We start from the raw sequence: 16,933 nt of genomic DNA on the forward strand, positions 1-16,933 counted from the left end.
CAGCTTGATGGCTTGTCGGCGCATTAAACATATGAGTATTATTATGGTGTGTGTATAAGGACCGCAAAATAATAATAAATGATAAATGGGTTATACTTGTATAGCACTTTTCTACCTTCAAGGTACTCAAAGCGCTTTGACAGTATTTCCACATTCACCCATTCACACACACATTCACACACTGATGGCACCCATTAGCAGATATTATTTGGCGTTTTGTTTCGCAATATTATGCAAAACCAACTTTTCTTAACTTCTGGTACCTGCTGATCTGTATTTGGGATCTGCATAAGTCCTGAAAATTTGCACGCGTCGACCATTGTAGTCCGTGAAGACACCGTAGTTTTTCTGTACCTTCTTATGTGGCATTCATCTTCCGCTGTTGCCATTTCTAATATAAAGTAGTGTGAATTTATTACTTATATCTGTCAGTAGACTGGCTCTTAAAGCGCTAAAAACTGTAGTGGGTTTACATAATTCCCCAACGGAACTTTCGTTATTAAAGAGTTCCAGTCAGACGGTTTTTCACGAGACAAATTTCCGGCGTTGATGTTGCACCAGTGAGCCACGGATGAGGAGATGCTGCTCCGTTGTTGATTGAAGTAAAGTCTGAATGTCATTAAAACAGTTAGCTCCATCTTTTGACACTTCTTCCACTCCCGTCCTTGCATGCTACAACAAAGATGACGGAGAAAAGGTGAGCCACGTAAATAAGACCGCCCACAAAACGGCGCATCCTGAAGAGACGCTCAGAAAGCGACTTGAAGATGATCTGCAAAACATAATCTATGCAACATTTTGACCAAAGAACCACCATTACATGTTATGTAGACCACAAGGAAATGTTTTAAATTGAGAAAAAAATTCCTAATATTACCCCATTAAAGGCCTACTGAAATGAAATGTTTTTATTTAAACGGGGATAGCAGATCCATTTTATGTGTCATACTTGATCATTTCGCGATATTGCCATATTTTTACTGAAAGGATTTAGTAGAGAACATCGACAATATATATTTTTATCGCTGATAAAAAAGCCTTGTCTGTACCGGAAGTAGCGTGACGTCACAGGTTGAAAGGCTCCTCACATTTCCCCATTGTTTACAATGCAGCGAGAGTGATTCGGACCGAGAAAGCGACGATTACCCCATTAATTTGAGCGAGGATGAAAGATTTGTGGATGAGGAACGTAAGAGTGAAGGACTAGAGTGCAGTGCAGGACGTATCTTTTTTCGCTCTGACCGTAACTTAGGTACAAGCTGGCTCATTGGATTCCACACTCTCTCCTTTTTCTATTGTGGATCACGGATTTGTATTTCAAACCACCTCGGATACTATATCCTCTTGAAAATGAGAGTCGAGAACGCGAAATGGACATTCACAGTGACTTTTATCTCCACGACAATACATCGGCGAAGCTCTTTAGCTACGGAGCTAACGTGATAGCACATCGGGCTTAAATGCAGATAGAAACAAAATAAATAAACCCCTGACTGGAAGGATAGACAGAAAATCAACAATACTATTAAACCATGGCCCTGTAAATACACGGTTAATGCTTTCCAGCCTGGTGAAGCTTAACAATGCTGTTGCTAACGACGCCATTGAAGCTAACTTAGCAACGGGACCTCACGGAGCTATGCTAAAAACATTAGCTATCCACCTGCGCTAGCCCTCATCTGCTCATCAACACCCGTGCTCACCTGCGTTCCAGCGATCGACGGAGCGACGATCATAGATGCGGTCAGCGGCCCGGAGACGGAGGAAGTCAAGGTGAGGTCGGCGGCTAGCGCGTCTGCTATCCATCTCAAAGTCCTCCTGGTTGTGTTGCTGTAGGCCGCCGCTAATACACCGATCCCACCTACAGCTTTCTTTTTTGCAGTCTTCATTGTTCATTAAACAAATTGCAAAAGATTCACCAACACAGATGTCCAGAATACTGTGGAATTTTGAGATGAAAACAGAGCTTTTTGTATTGGATACAATGGGTCCGAATACTTCCGTACCAACCCTTGACGTCACGCACATACGTACGTCATCATACATAGACGTTTTCAACCGGAAGTTTAGCGGGAAATTTAAAATTGCACTTTATAAGTTAACCCGGCCGTATTGGCATGTGTTGCAATGTTAAGATTTCATCATTGATATATAAACTATCAGACTGCGTGGTCGGTAGTAGTGGGTTTCAGTAGGCCTTTAATGCGCCTTTTGTATGAAAAAAGACCTGAATAGACCCGCTCATCGGCAGTGCGCCTTTTATTCCAGTGCGCCCTATGGTCCAAAAAATACGGTAAATGAAAGATGCATCAATAATCAATTTTTAATCCAATTGTAGCTCCTGAACCGTAATCGGATTGTGAGGTGCCCAAAGATTCCCACCTCTAGTGCTGATATTGTTTACGACACCAATGATGCCTCTTACCTTCATGACTTTCTGAAGCACACCTTAAGAGGTCGCCTCATCTTGGGGTTTAATAGAAAGCATTGGTGAGATTACATACCTGTAATCCTTCCCAATCCCGCTCCTTTACGAGATTAGATTGATTGGTCTAATCTATTGAGTTCTCCAGGCAATCTTCTCCACTGTGCGGATACTCTGTGAAGTTATGACTGCGGTGAAACACTTGTTATAGATAGCACAGGAGCTATACACACACACACACATACACACATACACACACACACACACACATTCTTGTATTTCTTACCTTCTTGAGACCTCCAAAAAATGCCTACCTCTTTAGGATCACCTTTTCTAGATATATAAAGATTTGTATTTACAATATTAATAACATATACATACTATGCAGATATAGAAAAGGTAAGCTTTTAGTAAACTTGAAAATTTTGGCAATATTATAATAATCTGAATTTTGCTTGGCAAAATTATGACAAAAGTCATCATTTTATTTTTTTTAAAAGTCACTATTTTACGCGAACAACTCAAACATTGGCAATATTGTGGTACAAGTCAGAATTTTATCTGACAAATGTCACCATTTTGCTTTAGAAAGTAATAATTTTACATAAAAAAGTGATAATTTTACGAGAAAATATGGCAATATTACAGAAACAGAAAGAATATGAGAAATTGTTCCCAATTTTATGAGAAAAAAGTTGACACATTGTGAAAAAAACATTACTTTCAGTTCTTTTTTATTTTTTGTTTGTAATTGGTTTTCAATCTTCATTATTTACTTCAAGTTATTACAGTATGTCTCTATATAAATATTTATTAAATTGTTTTAATAAATTTTGGCCAAAAGGGGCGCATTTCAATTTCTTACACACACTTGTTATTACATATGTTGACCAGAGAGGGAGCACTTAAAATTTTTACCGAAACTTGTTATTTCATATGTTGACCAGAGGGGGAGCACTTTTAAAAGCGACACACAGTCAATTCGAAAAATCCCTCCTTTTTGGGACCACAATAATTTTGATAGATGTCACCACCAGGGGTGCAAATGTTATTTTTTTTGTAATGTGCTTAAGGCCGATGACAAACGAGTCACGGACCACAGATGGCCCCCGTGCCGCACTTTGGGCAACCCAGCTGTAGAAGCTAACTGTCAATGGCCACTATGGTCTTAGTACCGTCGTGTATTTGTTCATCCTATGGTCAGATATGGGACGCGGGTTGTCTTACGTCAGCACTGGAAGTCGTAAAATCAGTTGTATAGGGGCGCGCCGTCTTGTTTTATCATATATTGCTGCCTTTGCACCTGTCAATGTTTACTTTTGTATGCAAATTAAATCAACAAAAAATCCTGACTTTGGAGCAATGTTCACGGACTCTGGTATTTGGCTCTCTATTAGATGCAATGGTTTTCCGTATTGGGACCATGATTTCGGTCCTAACTTGTTCATATGGAAGGTACGTTTCCTTGTTGATGTCTCAAGAAGGATAGAAATACAAGAACACACACACACACACTGTGTTAGAAAGAGTAAAGGAAATAGGAGAGCAGAGACAAAAGCTCAGCCAGTGACCGTCAGATAGAGGTTGTAATTAATTTCAGCTCTCTCTCTTTATCCCAACCTCAACTCCCAGCAGACGGACCCTATTGTTGTCCACTAATACAGTTATTAATGGAAGCCAGCCAATAGGCCACCACAGTCAATCAAACATATATACAGCCACCAACACACTACAGAGTATCTTGTAACTGTTTCTGCTGTGTGTGCACGTTGCTGCCAAATTGAGGCATTGTTTGGCAGTTCATGTACAGTATACTATTGGGAAAGCACTGTGAGGGAGTAGTAGAGTACACTAAAAAGAGAAACATGTTAAAATTATGAGGAAGAAAGACATTGTAGGAAAAAAGAAAAAGGGTTGTATTAAAATGAGAATACACGTGTATTGTTAGGGCAAGACAAAATAGTAAAAATAGTAAATTATAGTGAATAAAATTGCAATTTTAATCAATAAATGTTATGTCATCAAATGTCATAATATCATTTATATTTCATAATAGCTTGGCAACCCTTATGTCTTGCAACAAAAAAATCATTGTCAACACTAAGCAAAAGAAACTACAGTGCATTTCCTACCTAGGCCTTCAATGATTAAATAAATAAATGATAAATGGGTTATACTTGTATAGCGCTTTTCTACCTTCAAGGTACTCAACGCGCTTTGACACTATTTCCACATTCACCCATTCACACACACATTCAGACACTGATGGCGGGAGCTGCCATGCAAGGCGCTAACCAGCAGCCATCAGGAGCAAGGGTGAAGTGTCTTGCCCAAGGACACAACGGACGTGACTAGGATGGTAGAAGGTGGGGATTGAACCCCAGTAACCAGCAACCCCCCGATTGCTGGCACGGCCACTCTACCAACTTCGCCACGCCGCCCCATACCTCTCAAAATACCATAATTTATGTACCCACATGACCATTGCTGGAGAAATACTATACAGAAACACATTCACGCCCTATGTATTGAATCACATCAACAGTGTACAAAACAGGTTATTTTCTGGCGCATTTAAAAACAATTCAAACGCATCAGCAATTAAACCATATCTTATGCGGTACCGTCAAAATTAAAATTGCAAAAAACATATTAAAAGTAAAAAAAATACAATATTTGAACTCACAATTTATAGAACCTTTTGGACGCCGTATAAGCCAGTGGTACCCCTCGTCGTCGGCTTATTTGAGTGGAAACACCGGGCGTTTCCCCATTTGATCGCCAAACAGCTGAGCTAGCTTCCAGGGTTGGCCGACATCGTCCCACAAGATGTAGTTTCCCTTTAAATATCCTTCTTGAAAATGGCCTTGAAAATATATATTTGCCACCTAATCAACGTTTTGTTCTCCTTCTCTGCTAACCCGGTCCGGCTACGGCGCAACACTTCCCGCTTCCTGCTGAATGGAAACCTGTGAATGGATACTCACTTTGCAATGACAAGTGAGTATCCAATCACAGTCTCGTTAACATCAGGCTACTTAGATAGGCTACTGTCAACGGCTAGTGATCTGATTGGCTATCGCAACTGTCTATCAACTGTATGTGTTCTCAAATTCATTCGCTAACGGTCCCAATGAGTATCCAATGACAGGACGCGTAAATGTCACCTTAGGCCATCTAGAAGGCCGTACTGACAACAACTCATGATCTGAGTGGTTATTGCAAGCTGTCTATCAACTGTATGTCCCCGTTCACTTACAGTGCACGGACGCCCGCATTGTTGATTCTGAAGGCCCCAGGCAGATTTTGTACAGCATGGCAACATAAGCTAGCTGAATTCTGATTGGATACAAACTAAAACTAAAAACAACAGCACTGGAACGAGCATAATACTTTTAGATATTTAGGGAAAGTAAATAGAAAAATAATTTTAGATTTAATTATGATCATGATTTCTGATTATGTTAGGCCCTGATGGCACACCACTGTGAAAGTATATATTTTTAAATATTGGTCCGCATCAGTGTGCTGAACCACGAGTGTAATACAGTGGTAATACAGTGGTACCCCAATTATTTTTAGATACGAGCTGGCTTTTTGTCATGCTTCAGTTTGCGAGCATAATTTGAGTTACGAGCGTCCCTGCCGCCGGTTGAAGTCGTAATTGTCCACAGCCAAAGATCGACACAGGACTGCCCTCCAACCACCGGAACTGAGAACGTTAGTGCGAAAGAGAAGGAACGGACGACCGGGTCAAAGAATCAAACCATTAAAAACGTGTCCAATCGGTTAGCGGACCCATGTAGTCAGCCCGAGTCCGCGTCACTCAAGCCCCAGACAAAAACGTCCAAGGGACGAACATTTATCCATGATATTATGAAAAAGCTGCCGATGCTGTGTTTGAGGTGTTTCAGCTCGGTCTGTCTCATCTTGACTCAACAAACTGGATGATTAAAAAAAAATATATATATATATATGACTATTTTTGGTACGCAAACCCATCTTGTCAACTTGCGATCCGTCCCTCAAAGACATCCGTCTGCAACATAAACAACAACAATGACAGTTCTGAGTGTTACACGACAGTGAAGCAGCCTGTAGGAGACACTTACAAAAGTACGGTCCCAAGTGTAAATGCAAAATTATAATTTCTATTAAATATTTTAATAAATAGTAAATTATTTTATTTTATTTACAAAAAAATCACTTATAATGTTAATCATTCTAATAAAAGGAATTTCAATGTTACAATATTTAAGATTAAAATGTAAAAAGCAATTGAGAAGACATACAAATATAATAGTTAAATAGAATACCAAAAAAGTAAAACCAAAAATTATTACCAGAAACACTATTATTGATAATATCTGTAATATTGATTAAAAGCATCCAACAATAACAAACAAAATGAATTACAATACCAGAAACAATAAGTATCCTTATTGTTATCACTTATAATATATGCATCACAGCCATTAATTATAACACAATAACAGTCACAGTGGCTTATACTTGATTGTGTCATATGTCATATTTCAAGATATGACTCATTAGTATCATCTCCAAATATACTATACCAGTCATTATGAGTTGGACTATCAGCGCCGATCCATTTTTTTTTAGCATTATTATTTTCATGATGCATATTGACAAAAAATACATTATTTCATACAACTAATGTAGTTGTGTGTAGTACATTAAATAGTACTATTTTTCAGACCATAGTTTGTATCTAAATGTTAGGTTTTCTTTGTAAGAGGCATGTTTCATGTCAAAATTGTGGTGGGAGCACAGGTTAAATTGATTAAAGTTTAATGTCTAATTTGAGATGCGAGGGTTTTAATAATAATAATAATAATAATAATAATACCTGGGATTTATATAGCGCTTTTCTAAGTACCCAAAGTCGCTTTACATGTAGAACCCATCATTCATTCAGTTACAAACTCTGTTGACGGAATCAACTGAGCTCATGAGTTGAGGTACCGCTTTTGACCAAAAAAAGATGCATGGACATAAACAGAGTTACACTTCTGGATGTTATGCTTTAGGAGATGTAGGCATCATGCTGGAACAGTGAATATCCCAGCAGGCACAAGACATTAAAACAACGTTGAGAACTTGTTGAATTAGGTCCTGACGTTGAGCAACTCAAACCTAACGCTGAAACAACATACGTTTTGACAACGTTTAATCAATGTTGGGTTCTGACGTTGATTTGACCTTTGAATTTTGGTCATTTCCCAACCAATATCCTACAACACAAATACAACGTTGAAAAAACATGCTTTTTGACAATGTTTATTCAATGTCAGGTTGTTAAGTTGATTTGACCACTGAAAGATGGTCATTTCCCAACCAACAACGTGGATGCAACGTTAGACATCAACGTTGTCTCAATTGACAAATACAACTATTTTGCAACGATATCTCAAAGTCAGTTTTAAAGGCCTACTGAAATGAATTTTTTTTATTTAAACGGGGATAGCAGATCCATTCTATGTGTCATACTTGATCATTTTGCGATATTGCCATATTTTTGCTGAAAGAATTTAGTAGAGAACATCGACAATAAAATTCGCAACTTTTGATCGCTGATAAAAAAAAGCCTTGCCTGTACCGGAAGTAGCGTGACGTCACCGGAGGAAGGACTTCTCACAATTCCCCATTGTTTACAATGGAGCGAGAGAGATTCGGACCGAGAAAGCGACGATTACCCCATTAATTTGAGCGAGGATGAAATATTTGTGGATGAGGAACGTTAGAGTGAAAGACTAGAATGCAGTGCAAGACATATCTTTTTTCGCTCTGACCGTAACTAAGGTACAAGCTGGCTCATTGGATTCCACACTTTCTCCTTTTTCTATTGTGGATCACGGATTTGTATTTTAAAACACCTAGGATACTATATCCTCTTGAAAATGAGAGTCGAGAACGCAAAATGGACATTCACAGTGACTTTTATCCCTACGACAATACATCGGTGAAACACTTTAGCTACGAGCTAACGTGATAGCATCATGCTTAACTGCATATAGAAACAAACGAAATAAACCCCTGACTGGAAGGATAGATAGAAAATCAACAATACTATTAAACCATGGACAGGTAACTACACGGTTAATGCTTTCCAGCCTGGCGAAGCTTAACAATGCTGTTGCTAATGACGCCATTGAAGCTAACTTAGCAATCGGACCTCACAGAGCTATGCTAAAAACATTAGCTCTCCACCTACGCCAGCCAGCCCTCATCTGCTCATCAACACCCGTGCTCACCTGCGTTCCAGCGATCGACGGTGCGACGAAGGACTTCACCCGATCACAGATGCGGTTGGCGGCCCGGAGACGGAGGAAGTTAAGGTGAGTTTGGCGGCTAGCGCGTCTGCTATCCATCTCTCAGTCTTCCTGGTTGTGTTGCTGTATTCCGCCGCTAATACACCGATCCCACCTACAACTTTCTTCTTTGCAGTCTCCATCGTTCATTAAACAAATTGCAAAAGATTCACCAACACAGATGTCTAGAATACTGTGGAATTTTGAGATGAAAACAGAGTTTTTTGTATAGGATTCAATGGGTCCGTATACTTCCGTACCAACCCTTGACGTCACGCGCATACGTCAGCATAAAAAAACGTTTTCAACCGGAAGTGTGGCGGGAAATTTAAAATTGCACTTTATAAGTTAACCCGGCCGTATTGGCATGTGTTGCAATGTTAAGATTTCATCATTGATATATAAACTATCAGACTGCGTGGTCGGTAGTAGTGGGTTTCAGTAGGCCTTTAAGGGACATGTACAGTCGTGGTCAAAAGTTTACATACACTTGTAAAGAACATAATGTCATGACTGTCTTGAGTTTCCAATCATTTCTACAACCCTTTTTTTTTGTGATAGAGTGATTGGAGCACATACTTGTTGGTCACAAAAACATTCATGAAGTTTGGTTCTTTTATGAATTTATTATGGGTCTACTGAAAATGTGACCAAATCTGCTGGGTCAAAAGTATACATACAGCAATGTTAATATTTGGTTACATGTCCCTTGGCAAGTTTCACTGCAATAAGGCGCTTTTGGTAGCCATCCACAAGCTTCTGGCAAGCTTCTAGTTTAATTTTTGACCACTCATCTTGACAAAATTGGTGCAGTTCAGACTTGTTTCTTCAGCATTGTCCACATGTTTAAGTCAGGACTTTGGGAAGGCTGTTCTAAAACCTTAATTCTGGCCTGATTTAGCCATTCCTTTACCACTTTTGACGTGTGTTTGGGGTCATTATCCTGTTTTACCATGAATTGATTAACGTGGACCCCGACTTAAACAAGTTGAAAAACGTATCCGGGTGTTACCATTTAGTGGTCAATTGTACAGAATATGTACTGTACTGTGCAATCTACTAATAAAAGTTCCAATCAATCAATCAATCAATGGAACACCCAACTGCGCCCAAGACCCAACCTCTGGGCTGATGATTTTAGGTTGTCCTGAAGAATTTGGAGGTAATCCACCTTTTTCATTGTCCCATTTACTCTCTGTAAAGCACCAGTTCCATTGGCAGCAAAACAGGCCCAGAGCATAATGCTACCACCACCATGCTTGACGGTAGGAATGGTGTTCCTGGGATTAAAGGCCTCACCTCTTCTCCTCCAAACATATTGCTGGGTATTGTGGCCAAACAGCTCAATTTTTTGTTTCATCTGACCACAGAACTTTCCTCCAGAAGGTCTTATCTTTGTCCATGTGATGTCAGTAGACCCATAATCAATCAATCAATCAATCAGCTTTATTTGTCCATTCTTACATGTACAAGACACATAAGAACTGAAATTACATTTTCGGCACAATCCCGCTAAGAGCAGACATACGTTACAGGGAGACAAGACGGGACCGCCAACGGATCAGCCTCACTTAGGCGCTCCTTAAAAAGGTGGGAAAAAGGTGACATTGGGGAAGGGGGGAAGTAAAAAAAATATCAGTCTGAGGCTGGACCCTCAGGAATGGTCCAGACTGAGTCCGAGGAAAAAAACCTCACATAGCATGGCACACATAAACATGGTACATGTAATCACAACAACTCGCAACAGAGTCATCCAACAGGGCTTTGGAGGCCGGCAGCTGCTGTTGAGCGCTGCTCAGCCCCCACAACCCCGGAGGAATTAAGCAGTGGTGAAGGCGTTGATTTGGGGAGGGGTGTGTGCGTGCATGTATGCCCAATTAACTTGGGTGAGATGTTGGAATTGTCTTTATGGGCCGAGGCCGGCCCCAAGAGTTCAAGAGTTCAAGAGTCCGACCCAGGTGCTTTTGAAAAAAAGGGAAAAGGTCAAAAGCGTCCATCTTTGAGGAGTCCTCAGGGGAGTGTTTTCAAACAGCCTGTTCCTCAAGGCCATTCGAGGGAGTCAAATCGTAGATTAAGATGTTGTTTTTTCTTCGAGCAGTCAAAACAATGACATTCCTGCTCTGTATGCTGGCTCTGACAATTCCAATTTATTCTTTCTATAACTTCATCAAGATGGAATCTACCTTGCGATTCAAATCAGCAATCGCTCCAGTCTGTGATCCCACAGCACGACCCAATCCTTCCATTGCGTTGAACAGCCTGTTGGCCCCTTGAGTGGCTGCCATCGTCTTCCGAATTTGACGATACACCAGAGCAATGCCCAGCCCAATCAGCAAATGCCCTGCGATCACAGCTCCAAATAGGTAGATGTCTTCCACGTCCTCGATGGAAAGGACTGAGAGGCACATGATTCTCCAAGTATTCCAGGAATCTCTCACGTACCCCGCAGCAATGGTTCCATCAGGGCAGCCAGGCTCCCCCGAACCTCTTTTCCTTGTCGAAAAGACTGTGTCAATTGCGTCGAGAGTCCAGTTGATCAAATTCATTTTGATGTTTAGATTTGAGGACAGCTCAAGAAAAGAGGCTTCAAAATAGTTCAGACAAGACAAAAACAAAGAGAGCAAGCAGGGAAGGAGGGAGCGGAGAAAAATGCGACCGCCCTCACCAGAGGCAAGACAGAAAAAAGTTAAATAAATGTGTAATAAATTCATAAAAGAACCAAACTTCATGAATGTTTTTTGTGACCAACAAGTATGTGCTCCAATCACTCTATCACAAAAAAATAAGAGTTGTAGAAATGATTGGAAACTCAAGACAGCCATGACATTATGTTCTTTACAAGTGTATGTAAACTTTTGACCACGACTGTATGTATAATCAACAATGTATCAATGTCTTGTGCCTGCTGGGATCTCTTAAAGACAGTTCTCTTGTGTGTGACGCGGCCTAGTTGCAGTTTTTGAACAAAAAGACTGATTGAGTCTTCGGTGTCTTAAAGCTAATTACGCCCGGGGTTCAAAGCAAATGCTGAAACCTCAAAGTGTTACATCAAGGTACCGCACTAAGTCAATGAGGTGATCTATCAGATGTAATTGCAGCACTCTGTGCTCACGCCTTTGAGATGGGAAAAGATGTTACGTGGCTAATGAGGGTGTAATGTGTGGAACTCGTTTTCTCCAAAGAACAGCGAACAGAATCTGTCTAGAGGGTTTGTTGTGGATCCAATCCAATCCACTTTATTTATTTAGCACATTTCGAAAAAACAATAGAAGTTTCACAACGTGCTGCACAGAGGTTAAGACAAACGTACTAGAAGAGTCAGAAATATAAAACATTTAATTATAAAAGAGTAAAATACATCAGAGAAAATAAAATAGACTAAAATCACAAAACTCTCATGCTGGTTTAAAAGCCAAAGAGTAAAAATAAGTTTTAAGATGTGATTTAAAAGTCATTAATGAGGGAGCCGTCCGAATAACGAGAGGGATATTGTTCCAAAGTTTTGAAGCCACAGCAGAAAATGCACGATCACCTCTGGATTTTAAACGGGTTTTTGGGACGACAAGAAGAAACTGATCCGCTGACCTCAGAGACCTTGTGGGGGTGTACATTTTTTAAAAGGTCTGACATCTATTGTGGCGCTAATCCGTTAAGAGATTTTAAAACAGACAACTATATTTTAAAATGAATTCTAAAATGAACTGGGAGCCAGTGAAGGGATTCTAAAATGGGGGTAATGTTGTTCATGTTTTTTTAGATAGATAGATAGATAGATAGATAGATAGATAGATAGATAGATAGATAGATAGATAGATAGATAGATAGATAGATAGATAGATAGATAGATAGATAGATAGATAGATAGATAGATAGATAGATAGATAGTACTTTATTGATTCCTTAAGGAGAGTTCCCTCAGAAAAATTCAAATTCCATCAGCATTGTACAGAATTGAGATCAAATTTAAAAAGTAAATAATGGGGGTATAAATGGAAACAAAATAGAAAAATATTACAATAAGAATAAAAATTAAAAGCAACAATGAGAATAAAAATACAACAGTAAAATAAGAATATAACAAGAGAAACTAGGCAGTAGTGACCATGTTATGAAAAAATATTGCACTGTTTTGCATCCCCTGTCATCCTAGTACCCCACTCCCCCTCCCCCCCAGATAGGAGTTGTACAGTCTAATGGCGTGTGGGACAATGGAGTTTTTTAGTCTATTAGTCCTGCACTTGGGATGAAGCAGGCTAGCACTGAACAGTGCCAGTTAAAAGGCGAGCAGCAGCATTTTGGACCAACTGCAATTGAGCGATTGAGGCCTGGTTCATTCCAACGTAGAGGGAGTTGCAGTCGTCCAAACGTGATGAAATAGAAGCATGGATTACCCGCTCAAAGTCGTTAAAAGATGAAACAGATTTAATTTTTGCTAAAAGTCTTAGATGAAAAAAATTACATCGTACAATGGATTCAACCTGCTGCTCCCATTTAAAATCTTTGTCGAACTTAAATCCAAGATTTGTGACTGTTGGTTTTAAATAAGGCATCAGGGGGTCCAGGTCACTGGGGGGAGCATTCTGTTTGACTTTGGAGTCAAATAAAAATATATCCGTCTTGTTCTCATTTAAGTTTAGAAAGTTTACCGCCAACCATGCTGTTATGTCGTCAAGACAATTTAAAAGTGATTTTAAACGTGTGTCATTTTTCTTTTTTAAAGGGACGTAGATTTGCGTATCATCCGCATAAAGATGATATGATATATTATATATTTTTTTAAATGTGTTGAATGGGCAGGATGTACACTGGAAACAGGATTAGTCCTAGTATTGAACCCTGAGGCACACCACAGGACAAGGGAGCATAGGCCGACGCCGAATCATCAATTTGGATCTTAAAAGTTCTGTTTGTCAGATATGACCTGAACCATTTCAAGGGTATGCCTTTTTTAAACCCGCACATTGTTCTAAGCGACTAATGAGAGTTGTGTGATCCACTGTGTCGAATTTTTGACACAGTGTTGTTGTTTTGGAGGGATCTCTAAAAAACCAAGGCTGCTATGTGGTGAAATGTATTTTTCATGCTCAAAAGAATTCCTTCGGAACCCTGACGACTTTCTTTGCATTTCCCTGCGTGTTCTTTGTCCTCGCATGTCGGCATGTGCACACCTCTGTGCCTGCGTGCAATTCTGGTCTGCTGGCCTGTGTCCCTGTATGTCTGTGTGTACGCACGTGTGTGTGTGTGTATATACGTGTGTGTGTGTGTGTGTGTTTGTACGTGTGTGTTCCAGGAGAGCCAATGGTTGGACAGCGTATCTCTCCTGATCAAGGATACATTAGAAGGGGAGATGCTGATGATCGACAATCTCTCTGGTTCTGTCTTCCACCATTACTCCTCCCCACCACTCATCTGTAAAGACTGCAGGGGCCACCCACAAGAGGTACCACCCCCGTGTGACGTTACCACGTGCACATATGCAGCACTCATGCACACGTGGAGCAGAACCGCTAGCCTCTCTTTGTTAAACATGAAACATAAATAAATATAGAGACCATGGTAATGGAATTAGTTTATTTGTTTAAAAAAAATACAAAGAAAACAAGATATTTAGGCTAAATCTTTAAATAAGATGTCCAAAGTATTGTCATTACTTTGTCGGGGAAAACATTTGGTAGCAACGAAAGTATAGTGGAATCTCCAAGGTTGAATACAATCAAAAACAAATAATGAAAACAATAAGATGCTGGTGGACCTCCGATTTGTTTTGCCTTTGAAACTATTATTCCCATATAGTGTTGTCCCGATACCAATATTTCGGTAATTTTCGGTACTTTTCGACACTTCTCTAAATGAAGGGGACCACAAAAAATGGCATTATTGGCTTTATTTTAACAAAAAATCTCAGGGTACATTAAACATATGTTTCTTATTGCAAGTTTGTCCTTAAATAAAATAGTGAACATACCAGACAACTTGTCTTTTAGTAGTAAGTAAACAAACAAAGGCTCCTAATTTAGCTGTGTCATTTATCATTCTATTTTGTCAAAATTATTAAGGACAAACTGTAAAAATTGATTATTAATCTACTTGTTCATTTACTGTTGATATCTGGTTATTTTATGTTTCAATATGTTCCATCTACACTTCTGTTAAAATGTAATAATCACTTATTCTTCTGTTGTTTGATACTTTACACTAGTTTTGGATGATTTTCGGTATCAATGTGATACCAAGTAGTTACAGGGTCATACATTGGTCATATTCAAAGTCCTCGTGTGTCCATGGACATATGTCCTGAGTTTATAAACATAATATACATTTTAAAAAAACAAAAGAAGATTTTGTGATGCTAAATAATATTGATGTAATCATAGTAGTATCGACTCGCTACGCTCCTGTACTTGGTATCATTACAGTGGATGTTAGGTGTTTGTTTATATTGTAGCGTCCCGGAAGAGTTGGTGCTGCAGGGAATTTGGGGAATTTGTTCTGTAGTGTTTATGTTGTGTTGTGGTGCAAATATTCTACCAAAATGTGTTTGTCATTGTTTAGTGTGGTTTCACTATAGTATGCCCTTCATTCACTTGCGTGTAGTGTGTTTAATTTTAAGATGATCGTCGTCATGGTTAATGATCGGACATGGGTTGGGTACCAGTACTTTTTAGAGGCGGTATAGTACCGAATATGATTCATTAGTATCGCGGTACTATACTAATACCGGTATACCGTACAACCCTAATCCCATAATAAAGAACAGAAGTAGAAAAAAACATGGTCCAGTTTCAAACTGTCCTAATCTTATCACCGCTTACAACGGAGCCAATGAGAGCCGTGATGTCATTGCATCTATTGCGAATATTTTCACCATAAAACCCAATAAACAACCATTCAAAAAGCGCCGACAATACTCCATTTACATTTTGTGACCTAAATATTAACCAATTATTATAAGCATTAACATTAAGGACCCACATTTAGCGGCGCATTGATGAGAGAGAGGCAACTTCCTTATGCTGCAGTGTAGACATCATGAGCTGGTGAGCTGCTTTCTCGCCTCAGAGCTTGTGATGGGTAATTCTAGATCATAAATAATGTCACTTACCTGGATAGTAAAATAATGTGGACATAGACTAAGAACTCGGTACACTTTGACAGCCATCTTAGACCCGGAAATGACGAAAATAGACCTGAAAAGACGTTTTGTATTATGAGTCATTCTTCATCTAAACGGGAATATATCAACATCCTATCAGTCGGCATCCCAGTAAGAGCAGACATTGTACAGTAAGGGATGTTTTACTATGTTTGTTGTCTCTCATTAAGTCTAAAGTGAGTGGTAATCAGTGATGTCAAAATAAAATAAAAAAAGTTGTGATGCGTTTTTTTAAATTATTTGGCACCAAATGCTTAATATTTGCAAAATATATAAATATTACATCTTATTATGAATGTTTTGTTACTACCGTATTTCCTTGAATTGCCGCCGGGGCGGTAATTAATTTAAAACCTCTTCTCACTCCGGCGCTTACCAAAGGCATGCGGTAAAGACTTAGACTTAGACTTAGACTTCCTTTTTATTGTCATTCAAATTTGAACTTTACAGCACAGATAGGAACGAAATTTCGTTACATAAACTCATGGTAGTGCAGGATAAAAAAGCAATAAGGTGCATATATAAATAAATAAATATATATAAATAATATATAAATATATATATAAACTAAATAAATATATATAAATATATATAAATAAATAAATAGATTACTGTACAGATAAATATATTGCACTTTTCCACATGCGTCCACGTTTATGGATGTATGTTATATTGTCTTTTTTATTCCAGCGAGTTAATCCATTTTGGGGGGAGTTGAGGGGATCATTTAATTATGATGCGTTCAAGAGTCTTACGGCTTGAGGGAAGAAGCTGTTACAGAACCTGGAGGTTCTGCTTCGGAGGCTGCGGAACCTCTTTCTAGAGTCCAGCAGTGAAAGCAGTCCTTGGTGGGGGGTGGGAGGAGTCTCTGCAAATTTTCTGAGCCCTGGTCAGGCAGCGGCTTTTTGCGATCTCCTGTATAGGAGGAAGAGGAGTCCTGATGATCTTTTCCGCCGTCCTCACCACTCTCTGGAGAGACTTCCAGTCTGAGGCATTGCAGCCTCCAGTCCAGACAGAGATGCA

General features: G+C 39.3%; 1 protein-coding gene across 4 annotated transcripts in view; it reads left to right on the forward strand.

Moving 5' to 3' along the window:
* The window catches only part of cacna1ia (calcium voltage-gated channel subunit alpha1 Ia), a 566,877-nt gene that overhangs the window by 524,039 nt on the left and 25,905 nt on the right, over positions 1-16,933 (forward strand). For 3 of the 4 annotated variants that reach the window (XM_062036515.1, XM_062036514.1, XM_062036517.1), the window contains one exon: positions 14,048-14,197. The exons of the other annotated variant lie outside the window; for it this stretch is intronic. In XM_062036515.1, the coding sequence (XP_061892499.1) occupies positions 14,048-14,197 (150 nt within the window). The remainder of the gene's footprint in view (positions 1-14,047; positions 14,198-16,933) is intronic. 4 annotated transcript variants of the gene reach the window in all.

Source organism: Entelurus aequoreus, linkage group LG25 (assembly GCF_033978785.1).
Source record: "Entelurus aequoreus isolate RoL-2023_Sb linkage group LG25, RoL_Eaeq_v1.1, whole genome shotgun sequence".
In the NCBI taxonomy this organism is placed as follows: Eukaryota; Metazoa; Chordata; class Actinopteri; order Syngnathiformes; family Syngnathidae; genus Entelurus; species Entelurus aequoreus.